The sequence below is a fragment of the Thalia democratica genome, chromosome 6 (assembly GCF_965202585.1).
Source record: "Thalia democratica chromosome 6, ktThaDemo2.hap1.1, whole genome shotgun sequence".
Taxonomy (NCBI): domain Eukaryota; kingdom Metazoa; phylum Chordata; class Thaliacea; order Salpida; family Salpidae; genus Thalia; species Thalia democratica.
This window is the reverse complement of record NC_139170.1, coordinates 18498314-18526258: the sequence shown is the minus strand read 5'-3', so window position 1 is coordinate 18526258 and position 27945 is coordinate 18498314. Positions and strand designations below refer to the sequence as shown.

The following is a 27945-nucleotide window of genomic DNA, read 5'->3' as shown; positions in this document are numbered from 1 at the left end:
AGTAAGGGTAAAATTATTGGTTAATGTTAAAATACGCGTCCAGGTGACAGTCAAAAATAAGGTGTAAAAACTAGAAAAAAAAAGTAAACTCACTTAAGTGTATCCCTAAAAAACTAATTTACTTGAAGGTCTACTCTACACTTTGAAACCTACCTCGGCTAAAAAATCTAAAGATTTCCAATTTAACGATCAATATAATCGAAACAACTAAAACTCAATAGTCAACACTCAACACATCTACAAAAAGTCTTAATTTGAAGTTTCTTAAATTGATTTGTCAAATTTCGAGTTTTTAGACACCGAACCGAACCACTTTAAATCCAAAATTTCACAAGTTTTATAGGGTCGTGACTCGTGACTCGTAAGTTTTTGGAAATGTTTTCATTCAATACATTATGCAATTTTATGTAAATGAGGTAAACTGATAATGTTGAGAGCATTTACTTATACCCTTCGACCCAAGCCTACATTACACAAACATTTAAAAAATAAACTAAAAAAAAATTACATAAAACTTAAAATAAAAATAAGTAAAATATTAGCCAACCAGAAGCGACCTTAGAACTGCAGCTGACGCAATTTTATATTTAAAAAAATAAACATCCATGTAGGCGAAGAAAAACTAAAATTGTAATAAGTATGTTCTTCAACCCTTATTTTAGGGAAAGCTGTTACAAATTAGGTCCCAGTAAATCTATCAGTGTTTATTTATATAAATTTTACCTTAATTCAATAACTTTTGACCCTGACCATCAAAGTTAAAAAAAACTCTGTTATCTACAACCTCTAGATTTACATATTCTCAAATTATGACAATTGTAAACTATACTTTCATCTGTGTTTTTCAACAGTAGTTCAAATTTTCTTGTTGTATTGTGCGACTTTGTGTTTTTGATGCTCTTTAATTTAATGGAATCATTTCATGTGTGCAATGCATTATGTCACTGAAGAATTAAATTTATTTGAACAGTCTTGCTGTTAAAATTTTTATTGATAGTTCTAGTTATGTAGATAAACATTGTCTGATCATTTTACAAAGCTAATGTCAGTTAAAAATTAATTTTGGTTTAGAATTTAGTAAAATTAATTTTAGATTAAAATGTATGTTTGATAAGTAATTATATAGGTTTTGTACACCAGATTGTTACTATTATTTTGTGATTGTTTGGTCTAAGATAGATAAATTGCTGTACATTTCTGAAATGAGTTGAACTTGTATTTAATATTATTAATATGTAATTTGTTTATAGTTAATTATTTATTTCTGAATTTTTTTATTTTCTGTATTAGGTTTTAAGAGAGTTGATATTTTTAAAATTTATTTATAAAAAAAATATATACAAAGTTTAGTAATTATATGTTAATATTATTGATACTATTAAAGATATGTTAATTTAACAAGTTAATGGTTACTGAAATGAGTTGAAGTTATATTTAATATTATCAATATGTAATTTCTTTATAGTGAATTATTTATTATTTAGTTTTGATTTTTTTTTCTGTGTTAGGTTTTAAGAAAGTCGGTATTTTTATATTTTAATAAATTTTTTAAATTAAAAAATTCAAAGTCAACTAATGATATGTTAATATTATTGATACTTTTAAAGATATGTTAATTTGATAAGTTAATTGTAAAAGTTAATTTTTAAAAAGTTTTATCTTTTGTTTTTACTAGCAAATTTTAAAAATACTCCTTAAAGTTTTTGTAGTTACCTAGGATAATGTCGCACCAATATCAAGCTGAAATTGTATTATATTTGATGTATCGAGATCTTAATTAATTGTAGTGAAAATACTTTTTTCAAAAGTTGATCTTATTTTATATAGTTTTTACTAAGCTACTAGATGCTTTTTACAGATTATAAACATTCAAAATAAGTTTTGAGGTATAGCCGGTTAAAGTTGGAGGCAGCAATAGGATCCTTATGGGAGGCACAAACTAAAACAGCAAAAGTAGACTATTTCACTAAAAATATATCTTCTATGTTTTTTGAGATAACTACCTCAAAATTTCAGGAAGTGTTCCTTGATAAATTTAGAAAATTCTGTCGGATCAAAGTTTTTAAAAATTTAAAAATAGAAATAACAATAGTATCTATTAAAAAAAATACTCTAGAAAGTTGAAACGACATTGTCATTACAAGTTGAAGAGGTACATGGTTAATTGCTAAAGGACATTCAGTTATTGTTATATATTAGCAGAGTAAAGCTAAAATTAGAGCTGAAATTTCCTGTAAAAAAGGTCTTTAGAACAAAATATTATGCACACCTAAATAAAATTAATGATAATCAATAATAATTGTGGCTAATTAATAGATTTTTCATTAAAAAATTATAGCTAGGTACTTAAAATTGAACAATCTATAATACTAGGTTAATAGCAGATGATAAAACTTTATGTACTCTAAAAAAAATTTAAACTTCAATGATATAATTTTTTTATAAATATTGGAGACTTTCAGTTTTATTTAAAGTTTGTGGATGGATTTATTTTTTGTGTTAAGGTTACCACACATCTGTATAATCTTAATTTTGGATTAAAAAATTGACACTGCCGGGTTCTTAATCTAAGATTTTTAAATAAATTTGTTTAGACAACCTCAAATGACATATTGACTACAGTTTTTTTTTAATGACACTTCTAAAATGAGTTCATAACTTTATGCTATTGGCCCTCATATTTTTTTTAAACATCTTTAAGTAATGAAAGAATAACAATTTTACTTAAAATGTTAAATTATTTAAATTTATTGAATTGATACTATAGTAGAAATTTAAGAAACCAGCAGTAAGTTTGCACCACAATAACTTTTTATAAAACCCTTAAACTGACTCAAGTACTGCAAAAGTACTTAGTTTTGGTTGATTTGACTCACAATAAAACAATTGACTATGTCTGCCTAATGAGTCTTAAAAAGACAAAACTAGGTTGCAGAAGTTCATATGGATTGTTATTGATGGTTATGTAGTTCAGTTTAGTGCTAATTCTATTTTTAACAACATGTTAATTTTACGTTAAGGACAATTGAAAGAAATTTTAATATCACTGTAGTAAAGTTGTGATGAATTTTACTAGTTTTTTAAAACGGTAGTTTTTACAAATGTTGGCATGATACAATTAATTTTTAGTGAAATTTCAATTTCAGAATTTGTACTGTAGAAATAAAATAATATTCCATATTAAAATTTAAATACTACACTGATGATTGTCCATGAATATTCTTTAATATAAATATAACCTTAGTAATAATATAGTACTATGTTTATGAATAAACTATTTCTTATAAAGTTGTATAAAAAACATTATTGCTTTTTGTGCTAAGAAAAATTAGCCTCTAAAGCATGAAGAAAATAAATTAACAAAGATTAGACTTAATTTTTTTTTTTGAATTAAATTAATTTAATTATAAAAAAATGTATTGAAACTTATAACAAATATGGCTTATCATAAAGTTTATATTTATATGTTTGATTTAAATTATGCTATTCTTTTTTGTTACAGATTTGTATAATTTCATAACTTTTGAAAGTTTATTAAGTAAAAGTTGAAAAAGTTTAAAAAAAGTTGTCATAAGACAATGGTAAGTTATTTACAAAATATTTAAATGTTAATTTAAGTTTTTTTATCCTAGTAATTGTCACTCGAAAAATTAAAATGTACATTTTAGAATTATTTAAAAATATTACAAGTGTTCTATTTGTTGATTGAAATACTTAAAGTAATGCTTTTTTCATTGCTTCAAATGTATTTTAGTTCAAAGTACATATAACAGGGTTTCTACTACACTGAAAAACTCAACTCAAAAAATAAACTACCTGGTAATATGAAATAAAACAAAAAAACTACAAGATTTATCTTTTTTTAAATACTAAGTGGTTGGCCATTTAGTGCTATATGATTTTGCAATGGTTTATAATAACATTTTTTTTAAGTGATATCTGTTCAAATGTTGAGGATCATAGCAAAACACCTCCTTAACTTGCCAAAATCTTAAATACACTTGCCAAAACCTGATTTGTTTAACTTAAGGTTTTTATTTTTGATTGTCGGGTTTTTAACCTTAAAGAGGAAACCTGATATATGTAATTGAAATACCTTGAAATACAAAGATTAAAGTTGCTGAAGATTTAAGTAAAATTGAAGTATTTGAGAATATATAATGAACATTTTAGTTATTCAAAATGTCTTTCATTAAATCATTTTTAATATTTCAATTTTTTGGAGCTTAGTATAAGGTTTGCCTAGAGTTAGGATCAACTTTAGCAAGTTATTTTTTTCATAATTTTTTGAAAAGCTCAGGCTACTTTTTGGATTTTTTGAAAAAAATCTTGCTAGTTAATTGTTATCTTAAAAAAATTGAGTTGATTCAGTTTTAAATGCTCTAACCTTTTCTAGTAACTTATGTTTTATTTTCTTATTTTTCTTAATTTTACAATGTCAATTGTTATTATCAAGTATTTTTTAAATTCCTTTAAAACATTAAGTGTGAGATCATATACTTATAGTCCTGGTTTTAGTGATTTAGATATAAAGTACATAAGCCAAAAGAAGAGGCTTTCAACATCTTTAAAAAAAACTTGCAAAGTAAGCCACTGAGAAGCTTATATGCGTAGTAGATAATTTTAACTTAAACAATTTTTATTAGTACAAAATACTTTTTTAAGGTTTAGTTGTTTTTATAGTTGCGTGACATGTCAAATTTTGTTAATCACTATGAAATACAAAAACAACATATTGATTACACACATAATTAAACATATTTTTTGCATTGAAAATTATCCTGTGCTCACTTAAATGTATTATGAGCACTAGGGTGTATCTGTTTCCCCTTAAAAAAGAAAATTTGGTTGTAGAATTTAGTCCATTTTTTATGTGCGTGGCAAATCGCATAATTAAACAAAACAAAAAAATTAGCTTCCTAGCTGTGTCCATCTCTTGGATTCTTCAAAAAACTTAAAAATTACAAAAAATGTTAAAAATATACAGAAAATCTAAAAATACCTCAATGAAACTTTCTTCAAATGGCCTGAAAACGCAGATAATGTGTTTTTGTGATGATTGCTACATGTAAAAATGTTTTCAGCCAAAAACTCGAAGGTCAAAAGTATAAGGTCACATATAATTTACATAATGGTTGTTTTCAAAAAAATGTAAGTAGCGTGACTGAGGTAAAAGGAAGAAATCTATTTTTTTTGTGCTGTCTATTTATGTGATTTCCCACCTACAAAAAATGGACTAAGCAAAATTCCAATGTCGGGGCAACAGATGCACCCTAATGAGCACACTACTGTGCGCACTAGCTAGAAGATATGTGTGCAGTTTTTATTTTTTGTAAAAATAGTTGCTGACTTTGGCTTTTTTTTTTGCTTCAAGAGTAGCAACCATGTATGACTCTTATGTTCTAAAATTTATAGTAGTTTTTCAACATAGTTGATGACAATTTTTTTATTTCAGAAAAGAATTCGAAGAAGTAAAAGATCTACCAAAGGTTTGAAAAAACCTGTTTTTGACCCCTCTGATGTTGTAAATTGTAAGCATATTTATTGGTTAAAATTAAAGTATTTTTTATTAATTTTGAATAAAACTGTTTTAAAATAAGTTATTAAGAATAATATTAGTATATTAAGTAAAGTTTTGATTTTAAAATCTTTTTTTGGGTACTTATTAGTTGAATTTTTTTTTAAACAAACTTGCATTAGTAAAAAACATTGGTTTTGCTTTAAAAGGTAACATAAATTTAGTTTTTTACTTTCAGTTTGTATTCAGTTTTTTACTGTACTTTTATAGATAATATTGTTTAAACTATGCTTGTTATGTGGCTACTTTCGTTGTTATTTGCTTATTGTTGTCAATTTGCAATGGATTAAGTTAACGGATTAAAGGATATGAAAATTGAACTCATTTTATTTCAAATTTTTTAACTTTTTAAGTATACTGGTTGTAACTACGATGATTTACATAATTATACAATGTTACATAATATTTTGCTATGTAAGGTGTGTAAAGATTAGAAATTAAGTTGAATAGCAAATGATTAATTATGCTGTTAAAAAAACTTAAAACACACATTTTAAAGAGTTTAAAAGATCAAAAAATCCACCTTTAATAAATAACTAGGTTTAAAAACTAATTAGTCTATAACATTTACTGGGAAGGTAAGGATACTACACTATGACTAAGGGCATAGGCAGTCCAACATTTTTTTTTATAAAATATAATATTAGCTCTTGTATGAAAGCTTTCAGTATAAACTAGAAGCCAGTTTTTATAAAGTTTCTTTAATTATTGAGATATTATAATATTTGTAAAAATTTTTTGATACAAATGTATGGACAATTGCTAGGGTCAATTTTCTTAGAAGTTTAAAAAGTCACTAAAAATCTATCTTCTCCTTCAATTTTTGATCTAGAGACTTCAAGTTTTCAGGAAACATTTTTTAATTGTTTAAAAGATTTTTAGTGTTGCAATTAAAAAAAAAAATTAGATTTAAAAAAACATAAAAAAAAGGTGTTTTTTTAAAATAAATCTCAAGATTAAAAACAATTCTGCATTAAATCGATTTAAATATTAGTAATGGACTTTCTGTAAAATTTGAAGAAAATTGGTTAAAAAATGAAGGATAAGATAGATCTTTAATGAAATAGTTTTTTTCTAGTTTTTTGGTTTGCGCATTCCATTAGGAACCTATTGACCACACTGACTTTGATCAGTTATATTTAAAAAGTTACTTTGAATTTTTAAACGGTTAAAAATGTCTGATAGCTCAGATAAAACCCTACAAAATAAGATCAACTTTAAAGATTGAGGTGGACCTATTTATACCCTCAATTAAAATAAAGTAGCAAAAATTAATGTCTTTATATTACAATTTAGATTTTTTGTAAAAAGACTCTAAATAATTTCTTTCAAAACCCTTGGCTACTTTGTTGAGTTACTATTTTAACATTTTACTAGTGAAAAAATATTACTGTAGTTCAGTATAAATAAAGTTTTTATGCTAAAATTGTTAAACATATTTTGAATAACTTATTTTAACAACAGCCTCTTCAACATCTCAACAAGATGATGACAGTGATGCCAGCTTGAGTGATGACTGCATTGACACTAATGAAATAGAAATAAACAGAAGTAGCTCGAGTCCTGAAGATAAAATACCTTTGAGCAAGTTCAAAGCAAAACAAAAAACTATAACTTCATCATCTTCAAAAGGTGATTTTAGCATAAAAAAAAATATTTTGAATATTTTTTCTATAAAACAGTTTTTACAAGTAAATTACAGTCAATCCAATTGTATTTTTCGTAATTAAGCACAATATATTAAGTAGGTAAGTTACCAAATATCTGATAATTTACAAATATATGTTTTTTTAAAAGCTGAACTTATTGGTCTTAATTAATGTATATAATAAAACAATCTTGGAGTTATTCTTGTACACTGTACGAACCGGTACAACTTGTTCTTTGCATTTTGCAATAGTTTTTTATGATTATATTTTACCTCATATCTAACTTATTTTGAGATAACTTTTGATTAACTTCTGGATTATTGAAAAATTAAGCTTCTGTAAAAACTAGTAGTATAGTTTATACTCTAAGCCAGTGATTGTCAAGCTAATCAAATTTTGTGTACACCAAGCTGCAAAAAATAAAATTGGTGCATCCGTATATCTAATTTTAATAAGCACTGCTAGTGGTAGGACAACGTAACCTTTTTTCTTAGTGCATTTCTCCTTAAAAGTCATAACTCAGTTTGTATTTACATGCAAACTATTTAACAGCTGAAGTTAAATTTTTTTATTTGATCCTCTTTTTAATTGACCTCTTTATTTAGTTTACCTTATTTTTACGATGATATTTTAGTTGTAAGGCTTTGTCTTACATACTTTTTAATTGAAAACTTATCCGCAATTACTACAAAATCCCCAATTCAGTATTCTTTAAATACTTTAATAGGTATAACTACATACTTAATCTAACTCTAAGTACTTTTGTGTATTTTCAAAACTTCAGGCACCCCTAAATGAGTTTCGTGTACCATACAAATTTCGTGCAACCCAAAAAAAGTTTTGTGTGCACCAGTGTACACCTTGACGACCACTGCTCTAAGCATTCATGTAACAAAAAATATTAATATTAGTTGGATCCTTTTGCTAATAAATGTTCTTTACTAAGACTTTCGATAGTTTAAACTATAATTTATATATTAATTTAAATTTAATTTTTGTAGTAGTAAATAATTTATATATAAGTTGTGAATTTATGTGTTTATTGACTTAAATATGATATTATTAACTTTTAAAAACATTAAAGGCTTAAAAGGAAGTCCACAAATAACTTTTTTGCCAGTTGAACAAAGAATGTGCGCCCGTCCTGGTTGTAATAACTTTTCCATGAGTGGGAAAATATATTGCAGCAATGAATGCATTTTAAGATTTGCACAGATGACCAAGGGTAACACTGATGAGGTTGGTTAAGTTAGTTTGTATACTGACTATACTGCTACACATTAAATGTTATAAACTTTATATTTAATATTCAAAAGTATTTTTTTAACGGTTTTTGCAGTGTTTTCTATAAATTAACTTAGCCGTTTTAATGCTTTTTAGTATTGTAATTGTGTGGTACTACTGATGTTATTTATCAAGATTAAAGTCATAAGAGACCAACATTTTTTTATTAAAATTAACATTGGCTCTTTATGAAGTTTATAAATATAAACTAACAGGGTTGCCAAAAAACCTAGAGTCCTGGAAAAATCTGGAATTTGAGAAATTTTGAAAAAACCTTGAATTTTGAACAATAATCAGTAAAAAACTCTGAACTTAAAAGAAATTATACATGCAAAGTAGTAAAACGTTGATTTGACATGAAAAATTTATCATATAGATAAAAAAAAATTGTCATGATCAAATTTTTTTTTTTAACTTACAGTAACCTCTCCCTTATTTACGCACATTGTGTCCACAGAAAAGTGTGTAAAGATATGAGAGATCGTAAAGAAACGAGAGGTACCAAATATACTCACTAAAATGGCTGTTTTTAATATTGCTTCTAGTTAAAAGCAGACTGGGCACTTTTCCACTTTTAACAATTTGTTTACTTTATTTACAAATATGAAAACAACAGTTAAAACTATACATATATTAAAAAAAAGGATTTGAATTTCTATAAAATAATAATACGAGTAGAAATAATTTTACTATTTTAATAATAAGTAGAAATTATCTTTATCTTTATTTATATGTGACATTTATATTCTATTCTACTTAGCAAATTCAATTTATAATTAAGCTTTTTTTTACAATTATAAAATGGTGTTTACTAATTTATAATGCAAACTGCTGTATTATTTCTTTGTGTTTAAAACTCTCATTTTTTCATTATACTTTCATTATTAAAAAAAGTCCTGTTTGTTACAGAATTTTGATTTAATCTCGAATTGTTTACAAAATTTCTGATATACTGAGGTATAACTAAATGTTTATCAATTAGTCAAGGAACATGAATTTATAAAGTCTAAAGATACAGAGAGGTGTGTTAGCATTTAAAAACATATTTTAATTTAAAAATATACATTAAACCTAATTTGTGCAATATTAAAAAAAATAAAATTTTTATTTCCTGAATTTTATAGAATTCTGAAATGCGTAACTAAACGAGAGTGCGTAACGTCACGAGTGCGTAAAGATCCGAGAGGTTACTGTATTTAAAGTTGCTTTACAATATCTTTTCAAGATTTTAATACTAATTAAGACATTTTTTACCTTCAACTTAATTTTAAAGTAAAAACAGACTTTAATACGTGTAATTTTAAAAACCTGGAAGAAGTTTTGATAACCAGGAGAAAATTTATCAAAAACATTTTGCAACCCTGAAGTACAAGCCAATTTTATCGAATTATTGTTATTTTTATATTTTGAGATGTACATACTAATTTTTTTAAAAGTTTTTGATGCAAACGTATGAACCGCTTATTTTTATTGTCAATTTTATCAGAAATTTAAAAAGAAAAAATATATACATCTTCTTTTTCATTTTTGTGCTAGAGACCTCATATTTCCAGGAATAATGCCTTTTATACTTTTAAAGAATTTGATGTAAAAGTTAGAAAAAAAAAAAGAGATAAAAAAGGGTTGTTTTTAAATAAAACATTTATTAGAAAAAATAATTGTCCACTGAAAATATTTTAGATTCTAGTGAAATAGTCTTTTTTCGCTTCTTTAGTTTGCACCTTTTATAAGGAACCTATTGGGCTCATCATTTTTGATCGCTTATATCTTCAAAGTTACATAGAGTTTTGTTAAGCCTATAAAATTTATAGCAAAAATTAAACTCTACAAAATAAGAATAATTTGTAAAAAACAAAGTAACTATGGCTTAATTATGTTTGTCGTGCTTACTATTAATTAATAAATAGTAAATTAAAATCTTGTTTTAAATCAAAATATGTTTTTTATTAATTAATATTTTTCAATTATCACTTGAGAAAATTAAAAAGTGAAGCTAAATAATATAAAATAGATGCATGGTGTACCTCAACCAAAAAAAGGTATGGTTATTAAGCCTAAATATTCAAAAGCTGCGGGCAATTCAGGAAGACTGCTGCTAAGCCCAAACTCTTTACCTGCTAAGCCCAGCATGTTAGTTTTATTAAGCTTATTTTGTTCTATTCAAATTGATTGACAATTTTTCATATTTGTTTTTTTATAAGTAACTGCTTATACCAGTTGATTTAAACATTAAGAAAATAAATTTTTATTGTTCAGTAATGATAATAAAAAGATACTTGATAACTTATATTTCAAGATAAACAAAATTAGTTTAAAACAAAGTTAGATCATTGAAAAATTATTAAAACTAAAGAATTCTTTTATCTAATTTTATTAACCGTTTTAATTTTCTATTAGGTTCATAAGTTATATAACCAATAAATTAATTGTGTATATAATTTTGTTCTTCGTTTTTTTTTGCCATAAAGGTTTTTGTATAACTATTTGTTATACTATAAGATTGTTTTATCGTTTTTTTTAAAGGTTTCAAGGAAGAAAGATTTTAATCAAAAGGAAGGGAACTGATCAGGTAGTCCAGTCTATGGTGCTATCTTTTCAAGATGTTAAAGTAGCGGCTGATCACCAATTTCCATCTAAACCTTCAGCAGCATTTCAACAAAGTAGAAACTCTGTTAGTTGTTAAAAATTCTGAGTTTTACAAATTTTTGTAGTAAACTTTAATTCTTTTTCTGCAAAATTAGATGTTAAATAAAATTTAAAGATTTACTTGACAAAAATATAATTCTAACAACGACTTAAACCACAACTTTCTTTCCAATTTCTATATTAAGTATAAAACCTAAACATTAAGTGTTTTAAATTTTGTAATTATAAAAATAAAATTCATAAGGTAAATATTTTTTAAAAATTAAGTTAGCCGTTTTAGTGCTCATTAGTATCGTAATTGTGTGGTACTACTGATGTTATTTATCAAAACTAAGGTCATAGGGGACCAAAATTTTTTTAACCAATTTAGCATAAGTTATTATAATATCAATGTTTTACAATGCGGTTAACAATGATAAAGATAATTTTGAAACAACGGAGCAAAAAACCAAAACGAACAATAAAAATAAAATAATACGAAATATAGTTTGGTATAATCCCCCATTCAGTAGTTCAGTTTAAACAAATATCGGCAGAGAATTTATAAATCTAGTAAAAAAACATTTCAACAAAAATAATCCATTATCAAAAATCTTCAACAGACATAATATGCGAATTAGTTATTCATGTACGGCAAATTTGGAGAGATTAATTAAATCACTTAATCAAAAAATATTAAATAAAAGTAATCTTATCCAGAATCAATAGAATTGCGCTGGTGGCTGCTAATACAATTTAAAAGGGGGCAATTACCGTTCGGAGAACATTTTTAACAAGGCAACAGTTAACTATGACCTTGAAAAGAAGTTCTACATCGGCTTATGTTCAACTTAGTTCAGATTCCGATATGCTAACCATAAAAACTTTTTTAAAGGTGTGTATATGGAAATGAGACTGGGCTATCAAAGTACGTTTTCGACCAAAAGCGCAAAAACATTGGTTTAAGATTAACTTGTGAGGTGATAAAAAGAGCACAGCTAATATCAGATATTATTAAACTCTTTTATAGGTTGTGCTTAAAAGAATCAACGGCCGATGTGTATGCGTTGAAAAAAGAGGAGTGAATTCATATCGTCTTGTCGACATATGAAAAAGCTCCTCTTAAAATCCAATAAGTTTTTAAGTATTTGATAGTCACTTACTAGTAGTTTTGTAAATTTTAGTTTTTTGTTAACATGAAAGATTAATTTTTGCACTGAATAATTGTACTCTACAATATTTAATAGTTACGTCATATTGTGTTTTGTTTTTTTTGTATAACTTGTGTGTTATTGTTTAGCAAAGTGCATTTCATTTCAAACTCACAGTTGATGATTAAAAACAATTTTGTTGTTTTTATAAAACATATGTTCTGTTATTTTTAAACTGTAATTTTCTAATTAATTTAATTTAAAAGCCCTTAAAGTGGCCTCTGTGGAAAGTGATTAAGTTTATATAATCACATTATTTTCTATATATTTGTTTTTGTTTTTTCATGATTTGATTATTCCATTGTTTACAACGCTTCTATAATAGTTAGCAAATTATTAACAAAGGGTGTTTAAAATAGATATTTTTTTGTAAAAATAAGATATAACATTCATTGTGTTTTTAATACAAAACTATTAATCTTTAAATGTTAAAACTTCCGATTAGGCTTCTAAATACTTATTTTGGTTTTATATATATCTTTAACCTTAATTTTAGCAGTATACACACTTTCTGTAACTGACCAATTTAGTTTTATAAATATTCTCACTTTTAACAGGCACTGCTTTTTTAGTAATAAATTATTTAATAACTTTATTTTTAAAGCAAGCGTAATTTTTACAGTTTATATTGCTTTGTTTGAATTATTATATGACTAACAATAACATCAAATTGTTTTATTTTCTTAGTTTTGTATAAAATTTGTTAAATTTATTTTATTTTATGTGAGAGCTTGTAAATCTTACCAATTTTATGTTATTGTTATGTATATTTCTAATTATAAAAATTTTTGATTTATACTCGATGCTATATAAAATTTTTTAATTATTATATAAATAAATTAAATTATAAAAAATATTAAATTATAACATTTTACTAATGTATATATAATACATTATAGTTTTTACTTAAAGGTAAGAAATTAGGAAATTAGAGGACCTGAAGGCTCATTATATAAACTAAGTATTACTATAAAAAGCCAACCTTGCTAATACATTCTAAATAGGATCTCATTGTGATATTTACCTAAGTCCTGTTCAATAAGTTTTACAATTTATTACACATTACAATATATACAAAGTAAACACACACTATAAAGAATACATAACATAATAGTCGATTAAATAATACTCAGCTTAGATGAGAGTTAACAGGTGGCTTTGGCTCACCATTCTACCAAAAGCAACGTTTATTCAAAGTTATCATATTTAAGCATTGAGAAATTAATCTTTTTTTTTTTGCAATCTCTTCTCTTATACAATTAAGAAAGCAGTGAAGCATGCATTACTGCTACAATATAAATGTTTTAAAACTCACCTGAGTTAACTAATTTGAACTAAATTAAATATCCAAAACAGAAAACGGTTGTTGCTGAAGATGCTGCAAGTAAACAGGTCAAGAAAATCAAGCCGTACAAACCTGCTAGACAGGCTGTTGAAGAGACAAATTCTCCTGACAGTGTAAAAGTAAATATATTAAAATTTTAGTGTAAATAATTTAGTTATTTTATCTCAAGAATACTTTTTTTATTAATAATTAGCACTAGACTGCACTGCACAAAAATCAAAAGTAATTCCCGCAACAGAATACAACTAGTAACGTTCTGATTAAAACAAATCAAGTTTATATAGTCATTATGAACAGCTGCTTAAGTAGACTTTGAAATAATCTTTTGAGGGTTCAGTTAAAAAAATCTAGTGCTAATCAAATGACAGCAAAAACTTCTTAACCTTAGTTATTGTTAACAAAACAATTTTTACTTTTAAGGTTGAAAATTATTTAAGATGGTCTATTTTCTTTCAGGCCTCTTGTACCAAACAGTTTAGAGAACCAGATGCGTTCGATTTTGTCCGCCACAATGAAAATAAATACAAACGAGTTAAAATTCATCGAGATAAATCGGAAGTGTCCAAGTTTGACAGAGGAATTAGTGCTGCCAAAAAAGTAAGATAAGCTTGTAGAACTCTTTTCCTTTAAGATGTGTTATTCTACTATTTTATTTCAAGCAATACTATTGCACCATCTAAATATGATACCTTCAACTTTATAAAATAACAATTATATTTTATTTTAAATGTTAATTGCTACGGCAAAATAAACACCCAAAAATGTTTTTCAATTAATTTCTACTTAATCTATAAATTTATCTACAACTTAGTTTTACTTTTGAATTCGTGTTTTTTCTACTTTTATTACATAATATTTACAAAAACATGATTCAGGCACATCAAAGTCGTTTGAAAGAAACTGTACAAACCAAACCTACAAAATTTACAGCCAGATCAACGTTTGGTGATCAACTTAATACCACAGAACATGAAACTCTCGCTAAACTTAAAGAAGAAGAACGCCTTAGGAAAAAGAGAGGTTTTAGAGATTATTTTGCAGAAGATTTTAATACTATACAAACATTTTTTCAATATAAGAAGCAGTTCTCTGTTTATTAATTGTCTACTGCTATAAGCAGTAATTTATTAAAAAAATTAAACCAGTTTTTTATTTCTCTCGTAACTTAGTAATGTTTTTAATATTTTTACTTACATCCATACAATAATTAAAAAGTTTAGATAAAATATTTCAGCTCGCGAGAACGCACAAAAGCAAGCGAACAAGATGAACATGTCGAACCCAACAGACCCGATACCGTACCACAAGCGCAAGAGCACCGAGGTTCAGGTGATCCCAGCTCCTTTCAACAAGCGCGATAAAAGCGAAGTGGCCGACTCGTTTCCCCGGCAGAAGCGAAGAAAGCAAACAGAAAAGAGAACTGATCCCCTGCCCGTGCACAAGCCGTCGAAAAGAGTCGCGAAAATGCCTTCTTTGGCTGCTATGGCAGACAGAGCGGACAAAAGCAAGCTGAACATACAAACAAAGAAGCAGGAGGAAAAAAGAATGATGATTAAAAAGAAACTTGCAGTAAGTTTTATTTTTACTGTCTTTATAGGTATAAATCATACTGTTCAATACTACATTACAAGATGATAAAAATAGTTTTGAGAGTTTTTTATATAACAAAATAAGTATTAGTTGTTATTATTTAAAATTACTATAGGTATATGATTTAAAATTATTTTAATATTATATATATAAACACAATGTTAGCTATCATGTAATCTTTTTTATTTAGCAAGTTCTTCAAGAGCGCTCGAAGAATGCAGATCCGAAAGAAGGACTTCAAATGCAAAGCAAGTCAATAAAAAAACTTTCTTATAAAATTGAAGAAGCCTTGTATCAAAAGTTTCCAGCTGTTGATAACAAATATCAGAAGAAGTTTCGCACTATTCTATTCAATTTAAAAGTAATTTTTTTCAAACTTTTTACTTTATAGACTGTTTACCTGTACAAATAAAAATGTTTTATTACAAAATACATATGTAAATGTTCTTAAAACAGTATTTACATATCAATAAGCACATTTAAAAAAATATTACTATTGTTGTGAAAAACAGTCAATTTATTTAGTCATTTAGGACTACATATTAAAATACATTTTAGTAAGAAAATTTCTAATAAAGTATTAAAAAATTAAGATTTTAAATATAAACTAGTGTCTCCTTACATCAAAACTTACGTTAGATGCTTAACTTAATATTGTTTCAAGTGCCATTGGTTTTTTTTTGTAAAACTGATTTTATTTTATTATTAGAAATAAATTAGATAATTTTAAAGTTTGATTTTCTTGAATGATTCAATTTAACTATCTCAACATTCCTTATTCATGATTAGAACTAAAAGTACAGTCATTAAAAAAAATAACTTTACTATAGTCCAGTACTTTTTTTACTAGTTTTAAAATAGTGTTAGCAAATTTTTTTAAATCAAAGAAAGTGATTTTTGTAAATACTTCTGTAATTTATCACCAATTTTTTTACCCATGATTTTTACTAGGATGAAAAAAATGTGAGTTTGCTGCGTAAAGTGATGCTCGGCAATGTTTCTTGCCAATCACTGGTAAGTATGACTTCAGAACAAATGGCAAGCCAAGACCTGTTGGAGTGGAGAAAGAAAAATCTTAATGAAGAGCTTGACATGATACAGGTTAGTCTTGTATTTTAATAAAAGTCAATACACCTGATTCCTTAAGCTACTTAGGTGTTCTCAAAAGCGTTTAGATGAACTTTTATTTTAATTTTTTCACGTAATTAAACCTTCTTTTTTTTGTTGTACCAAGCTTGAAAGTTTTGTCTTGCGGTTAAAATTAATAATTTTATAGTTTTCAGAATTACTTTATTTGAATTTGATGTATATACTTTAAAATGACATGAATTGTAAACTGCAATAATATAACTTGATTTACATTTATATAAAAACATTTTTCTTTTGTTTGTTTTCTTTATTATTGTTTAGTTGGTAATATATGTAGGATAAAGAGATACTTATGTTTTAACTCGGGCTGTTTCATAAAACCAACTTAATATCAGTTGTGTTTTTTTATAATTAAATAGATTGTGAAAGTGTTCAGTGGAATAGAGGCTTTTAATAAGCTTATAAAAACACAATTTAAAATAGAGATACTGTCATAAAAAGACTACAAGTAGAAAATTTTACCCACACATCCTAGTATATGGCAAGTGTGTAAAAATTTTAATTACTTAAGTTTACTTAAAACTTTAAAAACTTGCTGGTTTGATGTTAAGTAAAAGTAAAATTTACAATCATTAGGAAATGTTAAAAACATCGAATTAAACTACTTATACTAACAGTAAAATAAATTCTGCCTCAGGTGCAGCAATTTTTCACCTTCTAACCACAAACTAATTAGAATAGTATAGGTTACTTTTTCCGCTAAGATACGGCAAAACTTGTAGGTAATATATATTATTTATCTAATTCGTGTTATCTTAAATATAAAAGTTCATATATATTTTAAATAGGGTAAAACTCTTAAAACTTTATTTTAGTTACCAGGTTCTTTTACTATTAAGAATATTTATAATTGTTTTGGAATTTATAAAGACTATATTTTACAGCAACGGGAAGAAGAAGAGGTGAATATTCGACCAGTAGCAAAAATAACTCACAAGGGAACAATAGCAATTAATGAAGATTTGTCTGACATGGCTTCCAATTTCACTCCTGTTAAGGTTTGTCTTAATTAAATTGTTTGAGATGAAAAACTTTTATAAAAAAACATATTTTATTTTTCTAGACTTTTGTACTGTGCTTTTAAAAACTTGTATAACTAACTATTTAAAATGGTAGTACAATATATAGTTTTTAGAAGTGTGTAAAAATATTTTGCATTGGAAACAGCTATTTCGTTTTCCAATTTTCTATTTGGAACGGGTCATTTTTGCACGAGCTTTTTATGTTCTAATTAAAAACTTTACTAAACGTTGTTTTCAAATAAATAAAAATTAGTTTACTAGTTTGTACTAATATTGGTCAAACTTTTTGATTAAACTAAATTGGTTTGTGCAAAAGTGACGCTCCGTGCATTTCTGACACCTACCTATTTTTCCCTTTTTTAATGCTTCTGTTTTTTAACTCTGCTTCAATTATTTTTATTAGCTTCTAACTAAGTAAAAAAATTCTAAACTTTCCAACAACAGAAAGACAGTCCAACAGACAAGGAGGAAAATAAAGCTGATGAAAATGATACTACAATGAAGCATGGGGAGCATGAATTCGACCAGAACTGCAAAATTTGCACAGGTAAATGTATAGTTTTCTAAATTTTCTAAATGAATTTTTTGTATGAAAAACTTTTCTTCAAGTCTTACAAGTGTTTTACTCTGTTTTAAAGACAGTTTTTGTTAAAAGTTCAAATTATATTCGAGAAATATTTTTATAAGGCAAAAATGTCTATTTTCTAATTAAAAAAGTACTAAAATAAGAGTAAAAAATATATTAAAAAAGTTGTTTCACTTATTTTTAAAGTTTATACAAACACATAATTAATTTTTAAAGATTTATCTATACACAAACTCAACTTCAATTTAAAAGTTTAAATTATAAGGTCTAAATATTTTTTAAGAATTAGTCTTATTTAGAGTTTTTTTCATGTGCTATAAATGTTGTACTACTTCTTGTTTTTGATACCTTAATCTCAAATGTTAATGTTTTGTTAAATTTCATAATGGGTTACTATTTTTCGTCAGTACAATTTTATAGCTCAAAAGCAAACTTAATACAATCATAGTGTTAAAAAAACAAAAAAAAAACAGATATTGTTTTAAAAGTATCTAATTAAATAGTAACTTTTAAATGGTGTTACATTTGAAGGATAGTTACATATTTACATAAAGTTTTTTTTTTTTAAACAGGACTTCAAAAGGAAAAAGTGGAAATAAAAAAAAGTACCGTTAGAAAATCCTCTTCAAGTATAATTTTGAGTAAAGAAGCTAAAGCAGCTAAGAGCTACATAACAGAAGCACCGGCTAGAGAGTTAGATTTTTTTTGTGATTAACCTTTTTGTTTGAAAATAATTAATTGATGAACTTTTTGTAGAGTTGACATCAGCAAGATTAGACTGGATCCAGTTGTAATGCCTGAAGAAAATGAATCAACACAAGAAGATGATGCAATAAATCAGCCTAAATCGCCTGAAAAGTTTGTTAAGTTAAAATGTTTTGTTTTAAACTGTAAATATTTAACAAAATTACATTTAATGTGATTTTTAACAAAGATTTTTTTTCCTTATAAATATTTTATACTATTGAAACTTATACGACTTTATTAAACATTTACCAACAGCATAAAACTAAACCATAGAACTTTGAACCTACTTTTTTTTATTGAAACTCCCTGATGAAAATACTTTGCAGCTCGCCAACTTACAACGAATTCGGCGAAGATGCCTCGGAAATGATAGCTGATATCGCAGGATCTTCCGCAAAAGACGGTCCTCTGTGGGAAGGTTCAATATCAATGCATGAGATGCAAACTTTTAATATACATTTACATCCGGTGAGTTTTTATTTATTTATCTAGTTTTAATAAAGTGAATTTTTTTATCCCTGTGCTTAAATTTAATTCATTTTTTATTATTTTGTCTTGAGCTTTAGATCGAACTACTTAATTAACTATTAGAGTAAGCATTTTTTGTTTATTTGTTTTTTAAATTTTAAATAGCTCGTATTTATGTACCCTTATTTGTACTAACAAAAATCTCTGTAAGCGAATTTTATTTGTTTGTGTGAAGAAGACATAATCGAAAATACTTACGAACAAAATAGTAATCTAAGCTTGAAATTTGTAGCTTTTTTGATACATTGTTATTTAAATACAAAGTACGAGATCAAGACAGATATATCATAATAAATTGTTGACACCCTAAAACGGTTTTAGGATATAACATATTTTTATGTTATTGCAGTTAATTTTAGTAGCCAAGTTTAAAATAAAGTTTTAATTTTTTTCGCAGGTGTGTGGTGAATGCCGCATGTTGGGTGAACATTTGCCCCTCAAAATTGAACTTGGAGGAAGAATAAGAATGGAGCAGGTGTGGAAATACGTTGGAGAAGTTAAAAGAAGACGACCGGACAAAACCATTAGCGTCGTCAGATTAGATCCGGCAATTAGCAAGGACAAGGCCGCGCATAGAGACATGATCCAGTATTTCCTTCAAAGAAGAAGGTTATTTGCTCTTAGTTTTTCTATACATAAATATTCCATAATTAAAAGATCGATGTTGGTTAGCTTATATCAGTTTACACGTGAGTATAAAAACAAATATAGTTATATATAAGTATATAAGCTCTGCAGTAAATGAAAACCTTGATGATAATGCGTGTTATATGCTAAAACAGCTGTACAAGTATATAGTTTAGTTTTGTTTACTAATTTTTAAAATACATGTATTTTGGTTTTATTTTGCAAATTTTAAGATTTTAAGTGGATAATATAGATCTTTATATTCTATAAATATGCAGGTATTTGAAATGTATATTACAGTTCTTTTAAGATGCTTTTCACAAGCTGTAAACAACAACAAAGTTGCAATGGAAATTTGTGATGCTTTTTGAAATTAGTCTCAATTTTATTTAATTTTTAATCCATAAAGTCTTTTGTATATTTTGTAATTAAAAAATGTATGTAATTTCTAAATGAGTCCAATTTGTAATTTTTTTATATTAATTATCAAAACAACGTAACCCAAGGTTATACACAAATGGCTCTTAAAAATAGTATTTATGACAAAGATCATGTGTTATCAACAAATGATATTCGTAAAAAAAAACAAAAACGAAATTGTTAGTAACTTTGATGAAGTTGACTAATTAAGTCCAGTGCCAATTTGTTAATGCTAACTAGAAATTATACAGTTATCTTCTTAATGGCAAGCATTATATTTTTAAAGCAAACATTCAACTTCTTAAAAAGTTTTGCTAGGTTATTTCTAGATATTTAGTAAATTTTACTGTATTAGTTTTAAAGTATTTGTAATAAATTCCAAGATTACACTCATTTACAGTATAAAACACCTTGCTATAAATCTTTTATAGACGAAATAAGTGTCGACCATTTTACATGATATTGTAAAACTGAAGTTTGAATATATTTTTAACAGTATAATATACTAGATTTTGCTTTAGAATACTTGATACAATAGAGACCAGAGTAGGTTTATTAAACAGCTTCTTCTAGTGCTAAAAAAGCTGTTTGTTTTTGTAATCTTCTAGTAATTAAAGAATTGTTTATACTAGAACCCAGAAACTGCTTAGTCTTCTCTTTGTTTGACTTGAATAGTTAATAACTAAAAGTATAACGATATTAAATGAAACTATTAATGTGAAGTCTCAATACTGAAATTTTTAATAATAATTCTACACAATACAAAACTGCATAAATTAAAGTGTAAAGGAAAATCAAAATCATGTTGTTATTTCTACCAAATGCTACAATTAGTTATGTTCAAAACGTAAGAAGCTGAACTGTTATTAAACTGAGCTTAAAATTATCCACTAATGAAAATTTTTATATCAAAATCATTTCTTAAATATTGTTTAAACTTTGACGTCCGGGAATGCGAAAAATTTGTTTGCTTATAATTCTTTTGACATACTTCTAAAGCTCTAAAATACCAGTTTGCAATGTCTTTACGAAATTTTGAAATTATTTGAAGCTACATGTTTTTGAATTACTAGGCTAGTCAGTATAGCTTAAACTGTTTTCTACTTTTTGTATTGTTTTTGGGAAAATCACATAGATTCAATACTTAAATACAACTGGAACTACTTTTTTAAGAGTGACAACCCGGTTTAACCAATGTTAAAGTGTTTTAATAATTCAGTAAACTTAGTTACATTAAATTAGTACTTCTCAATATGTATTACTACTGAGTACTGACGAACAGGTTCGGAGTGTTGTCAGGACACCAGGGTTCAGTTATCAAGGACATGTACATCATACCTCTGTCTTCAACCAAGCCGATTTACAAGGAGTTGTGCGAAGTAACCAACGATCAAGTTGTAATTGCGCTCGGCGATGACCGACTCAACTCAATGCTGATTGGTCTCATCATCAGAAACGAATTCGAACTGTTAGCTGCTTTTTGAGTTTTTAAAGACTTACTATATTTATTTTAATATTCAATTCGACGCTCGGGTTAAACTTTTTTGTTTAATTTATTATAAATTAAATGTTGCAATATTTAAAAAAAACTTATGAAGTATTTTTTTTAAGCTTATATATACATAAAATATTAAATTATAAGCAACCTTAAATTTACAGACCACCCGAAGAATTTTTAGCGGGTGACGAAATATTGGGTGAAGAAAACACTCAATCAACACTCGGAATGGCGGAAGTCGACGAACTCTACGAAGACGTTTCGGCAGTTTACGATGAAAACGCCACTACAGATCCTGATTTGGACATCGGCCAAACACCACCCGATTTCGAACCTGAAGACAACGATTATTTGGACCAATCAAACTCCACGTTCAACCTGTCGACGAGCTTAAACCAAACAAACGACGTGTTCGACCACACCGTAGTTGCCACAGACGAGTCGATGGTCGATCTCCTAGCACAATCGTTTGTAGAGGATCATGAAAGTTCGACGCTCGACGAGAGCCTGAACAGTTCCAGCCACACTCAAGCCAGCATGGAAGCCACCTCGAAAGTCATGAGCATGATAAATTCCGTTCGCAACATTCCCGTGCAGATTTCTGAGAATTCTTCACTTATAGGTAATTGATGGAATTCAATTGGTTTTAATATAATCTTACCTATATATTACTATTTATACACATAAACTTAAAACGGTGATTCACACATTTCTTTTTGAAAAAGTTAACATGAGATGTTAATTTGAAGCATAAAAAATGAACTAAAAGTTTTTTTTACAGAATGTATTAAGCTTAATATATTTTTGAGATAAAGCTAGTTTTATAATAAAAAATTTGTAAATTTTTATCTATAAACTTTTTTAATAAGGTAAAAATTCAAATAAACTTAATTGTAAAATTATAGAAACAATAAAAAAAATAATCTTCAATTTTCTTCTAAAGTTTTTATAACATACTCAAGGTTTATCTGCACTACCTTTTAAGCTATACACCTCAAGTTGTTAGGAAGTTGTCGTTAAATATTTAAAAAACTTGTTATTGCTAGAAATTGTGTTGCTTAGCTCTATAAAAGGACATATTTATAAAACACTTACAAATGTACCTAACTGTAACAATTCATTATCACAAATGTGTCATAATTTAACAACTTTTTGGATTTTCTCATTAATATTTTACTTTTTATCAAGTCAAACTAGTTAATGTTGGTGTTAACTATTTGAAATCAAGACTATTTTAAATCCGTTTAACACCGGCTAGTATTAAAATGTTTCAAAAACTCAAGCTAATACAGGCTAGCTCTAAATTAAGAAAAAAATAAATTAAGTTTATGATAGATCAAAATTAAGTTAGGTCTTTTTTATTTGATCAGTATAAACATCAAAACATCATATAAAACGTATTAAAGCATTTATATATTAGTTAGGTAAAGTTTTTTTATTCTTAGCTTACTTGTTTTATGAGATTATGATGATTTCAATTAAATTACTATTTTGTTATATAATAAAATTTTATATTATATGAGTTTATTTGTTGAAATTTTAAACTCTTTTAAAAAAATATTGTTTAGTAACTTTATCGAGAGTGCTAGTTAGAGCAATATGCTTAACTATCTAAGTAGACTGATATAATAACTTACTCTTCTGTATTTGAGTTTGCACAAAATATATAAAAATTACTAAAAGTTATTGCACGTAGTAAGTATATAGTATTGTTTGTTATATTGTTGTTTGCAAACGTAAAGTTCACAAAATGTTATAAAAACTGTAATTTTGGATAGTTTATAATAATATAAGTTATTTTGTTTTACGTAAAAGCAAGTTAGTTTATAAAAGCTTCAAAAAGTCTAATTTCTATTTATTTTAGTTCTACTATTTTTAATACTTTTAAATTTTTTGTCTTTCATACAATTTATTTAAAGTTGTGTGATAATACTCAACTGTTAGACTATGAGTCACTTTATTAACAACATTGTAGTGGAAACTTTTAGTTAACGAAATAAATAAGCTGTTACATTATTTACATATAGTATTTATAGTACGTTGTTTTTTTTTGTTTTTTTAATTAGCAAATTTGTTATTAAGTATTTTGAAGCACTTTTAAACTTTAGTAATTTAAGACAAGTACTTCAGCTAGACTAACAAATTTTTTCATATATTTTTAGGTTTTGAATTTAAAACATTAAATTGTTTTTTTTTAAATCTACTTTAAATTTTAGAAGTACTTATTTTTCTAAACTAATTTCAACAAAGTTAGTTTTTTTAAACCACGATAAAGATTTTTTTATTTTTTTTATTGAAATTTATTATCTATACATAATGTGTTTAATAAGCTTTATAGAAAAAATCGTTAAAATTATAAAAGTAAAATAACTTACTGCAGTTGTGCTTAATAATTTACTTGGAAAACGCAAATTAAAGTTGTAACCATTTTTTTTTAGTCATAATTTACTAATTTTTACAAACTGTTTATATTCACTTAAATGAAACATGCTACGAAAAATTTTCATAAGTTAGAATTTAAAACACTTTGAAAAACTTTTAATCTGCTAATGTTTTTATAACTTGACATTATAACTCACAAATATGCGCAAAACATAATTATAAAAATACAGTAAATTTTATGATATTTTTTAACAAATATGAAATAGTCCCAATTATATATATCTCTTTTTTCTGGTAAACTAATATTTGTTTACAAATTTTTTTTTTAAATCGTGTATCTACTACTAGATCATAACCATCACATTAAAGTTTAATTTCAGATACTTATTATTCATACTATTTTATTTAATTTTTGTGTTTTCTGAGTTATGACTAATTTTTTTGTTACGATTGTTAACTTTAAAGCCATTAAATTATCTTTATACAACTAAATATGACAGCTTTATTTTTATTTTACATTCTTACTAATAACAAGTTCTGTTATTTTTTATTCGCGGGAAACATAAAAGTAAATATTACCACAGATAGTTTTATAGAAGAAGATATCCAGGAAGAACCATCCTACACAATACCGACTGTCCAACCGCAGCCAAGGGTAAGTCTTTTTTATATTGATTTATACATAACTTGCAAATATATTGGCCTATTCCTTGTAGATTATAAGTTAACATCGATTTATATCATTTAGTAAAAGTTGTAATAATTAATGATAAGAAATATTGTTTAACTAGAAACTAGTAAATATTAAAGTTGTTAGTTTGTCAATGTCTATACAAGTGGTTTGAAGTTAATGAGAAATAGATAACAAACAGCAGATTTCAAGTTTACCTGAAGATGAAAACGACCTCAGTGAAGATTATCAATCCAGAATGGAACAAATCACCAAGCTTCAGAAAGAAATTGAACTCCGGCAACAGAGGTTGAAGACCTTTGATAAAAACGTAAGATATTATCTGACCTTAATTGTTGAATTTCTATAAATATTCTTTTTATAATTTTTTTTAGCCTGTCGAAGCTTCTATATCGCCACCAAGACTTCCTGATTCAACAACCAGCCACGAGCAAAAACAATATCATTCTCCAAGACTTGTCAAACAGGAAAAGTTTGTTTAAGCAAATATTGTAGTATTTTTATTTTGTAAAATATTTACATAATACTGTTCAACAAAGGAACAAGTCACGCAGAAACGATCCACATTCGCGTTCACCTGAAAAGAAAAAGAAAAAACACAAAAAAAGTCACCACAAGAAGGAGCACAAGAGCAGGGCGAGATCAAGGTTATTTGAAAATATTAACTTTTAATTGATTCTAATCTTTTATAACAATTAAAGGTGTATGAAGAACCGACTTTTATTTTGTATTTCACAATGTTTAGATTTTTGTTTTATGTCATGTAATGACGTTTTGAAGTTTATAATTTTTTTATCAATGCCATAGATTTAATATTTCTTTGTTTAAAATGCAGAATTCTAATAATTACAATGTTTTGTAAAAAACATTTTTTTATTTTCAGTCGTTAAGGTTAACTACTTTGTAAAGCACACTGTTTTATGTTGTTTCCAACTATATGGTAAACAACTAAGCAAAATTAGTTAACTAGAAGTTTTTTGTTTTGATAGAATGAGCATAAAAGTATTTTCTATATCAATCATTTTTTTGTTACAAGCAGGTTTTTATTGTTCTCAATAAGTTTAAAAGTTATTACCATACAAGTAAATCATAAATTCTATTTTATTTTAGAGTTATTAAACTTATACTAATGTTGTACAACTATTGAGCTTGTATATTTTAAAGGGTAGATTAGAAACTTGAAGGTGTATATGAATGAGCATATATTTTCAACAGGTCTCCGAGTGACAGACATTACAAACACTCATCTTACGAAAGAAAACGAGATAAAGACTACAGGAGGCATTGAAACGTACTTATATATATGTTTTTGTCTTTATTTAAACTGCAACTACTAGTATATGTGGGTTTTAGGAATTTAGTATAAAACTTAGTTCGACTTGTTTCTATTTTTATTTCTTTTTGTGGTAGTTGCAGTTTTTCCTGTAACTAATTTTACATTTTAAAATGTTTTTTTTTTTTTCGAAACATGCAAAATGCTTTAAAAGTGTTTTTAAATATACATATTTCCGTTGACTTTTGAACTCAATGAAAAAATTGGAATGTAGGTATTGAAAAAACTAAAATTTCATAGGTGTTTTTAAATGTTTAAATTCATTATTTTATTAAAAATTTAAAGAAAATTCTTATAAGTTAATAATATTTAATTTGGTTTGGTTAAATATTCTATCATGTTTTGTTATTTTAATTTTTTCCATTTTCTTAATGTGTTCTTGAGATTTAATAGTATAGTTCGAAGTTTTTATAATAATTTTGTTTAGTTTTGTTAATTTTTTTTCTTTTGAAGTATGTAAAATAATCAACAACAACATCTTAAAAGTTAGGACAATTGAAATTTCTTAACTTTTTCTTTATTTGTTTTTTTTTATTAAGATGTAATACAAAAGTTGAATGAACTCGTTTGTGTTTTGTATATATTGGATCTTAGTCTTAGTTAAAACTTATTTAAGTATTGTCATCTAGGCTCATAGTTAAAATGTTTTTTGAACTCAGTCTTGCATAGCTTTTAGTCGAAAACTACGACAATTTTTTAATATAAATAAGAATATGTTTGTCTTTTTCTTTAAATCATTAAAATTTTACTATTGTTTAATATTGTACATACTGATGTTTTAAAACTTACTAGTTAAGTTAGATTTTTGACAAATATCAACCTAACTTGAAAAGCTTCTGAAGTTTGTTAGAACCATTTTTATAAAAAATAAAATCAAAATTTGTTCACAGGGTTGCCACTTTACCTGGAAAAACCTGGAATTTGACAATTTAGGCAAAAAAAAACCCTGTAATTTTAACAATTTTCACATGTTCAGTAATAAAATTTCAATTTGACTCAAAAATTCTATCATATAAATAGAAAAATTTTGTCATCATCAAAAATTTTTTTATTAAAAAACATACTTGAAGTAGTTTTACAGTATCTTTTTAATGTTTTTAATGTATCTTATCTATTTAACACAGTTTCTTACCTTAACTTAATTTTTAACTAAAATTAGACCCAAAAATGTGTACTTTTAAAAACCTGGAAGAAATTTGGAAAACCTAGAAAAAATTTAGAAAAACGAGTGACAACTCTGCGTTAATTAAGGTTTTAATTCCAGTATTTTAAAAAGTTTGATAGTCCTTATCAAAAGTATATTGTAAACACAAACTAAAACATGCATTTCAAAATTACATTGTTTTTATACAAATAACGAACAATTTGACCGGTACACAATTTATAGTTGCATATTTTTCAAGAAGTGATCTACCGGATTCGGATTTTTTTTTTCAAGATAAGATCTGACTGGAACAAGTAAATTTATATTTTTATTTAAATTAGACTTTTTAGTGTTATTTCAATCATTATAATAAATTGATAGAAACTTTTTTAGTCGATGGGTCATATCTACCAGAAAATATTTTGCGGGCCGGACATAAAATAAAAACGTTAAACGCTACTAATAACTTTTCAACCATGAAAGTGAAATTATTTTATACAGTATTTTTACGTTTATAAAGTTTTCTGTAAAACTCT

At 25.9% G+C, this 27945-nt stretch overlaps 1 protein-coding gene across 5 annotated transcripts; it reads left to right on the top strand.

Moving 5' to 3' along the window:
• The first annotated feature begins 3503 nt into the window (after nt 1–3503).
• Nucleotides 3504–26457, top strand: LOC145838114 (uncharacterized). Of its 5 annotated transcripts, none has more exons than XM_082945660.1 (25): nt 3504–3581; nt 5456–5531; nt 7043–7210; nt 8348–8466; nt 10523–10641; nt 11035–11182; nt 13695–13811; nt 14149–14289; nt 14568–14712; nt 14927–15261; nt 15473–15643; nt 16234–16383; nt 17316–17429; nt 17898–18000; nt 18612–18732; nt 18796–18897; nt 19113–19254; nt 19712–19923; nt 21644–21829; nt 22021–22481; nt 24826–24896; nt 25114–25242; nt 25307–25404; nt 25472–25579; nt 26148–26457. In XM_082945660.1, exons 1-25 carry the CDS (start codon nt 3579–3581, stop codon nt 26218–26220), a joined length of 3612 nt encoding a protein of 1203 aa, XP_082801786.1. In that variant the 5' UTR covers nt 3504–3578; the 3' UTR covers nt 26221–26457. The 5 variants fall into 5 exon arrangements, with proteins under 5 accessions (XP_082801786.1, XP_082801785.1, XP_082801784.1 ...); XM_082945659.1 differs by having other exon boundaries at nt 8312–8466; nt 13704–13811; XM_082945658.1 differs by having other exon boundaries at nt 8312–8466; nt 13695–13805.
• The last annotated feature ends 1488 nt before the right edge of the window (nt 26458–27945 follow it).

Bases quoted from the DNA above. Each gene is read 5' to 3' on its own strand.
- LOC145838114 (XM_082945656.1), top strand. The intron at 16,384-17,315 runs GTTAGTCTTGTA...TATATTTTACAG, and splicing joins AAGAGCTTGACATGATACAG to CAACGGGAAGAAGAAGAGGT. The intron at 18,733-18,795 runs GTTAGATTTTTT...AACTTTTTGTAG, and splicing joins ACAGAAGCACCGGCTAGAGA to AGTTGACATCAGCAAGATTA.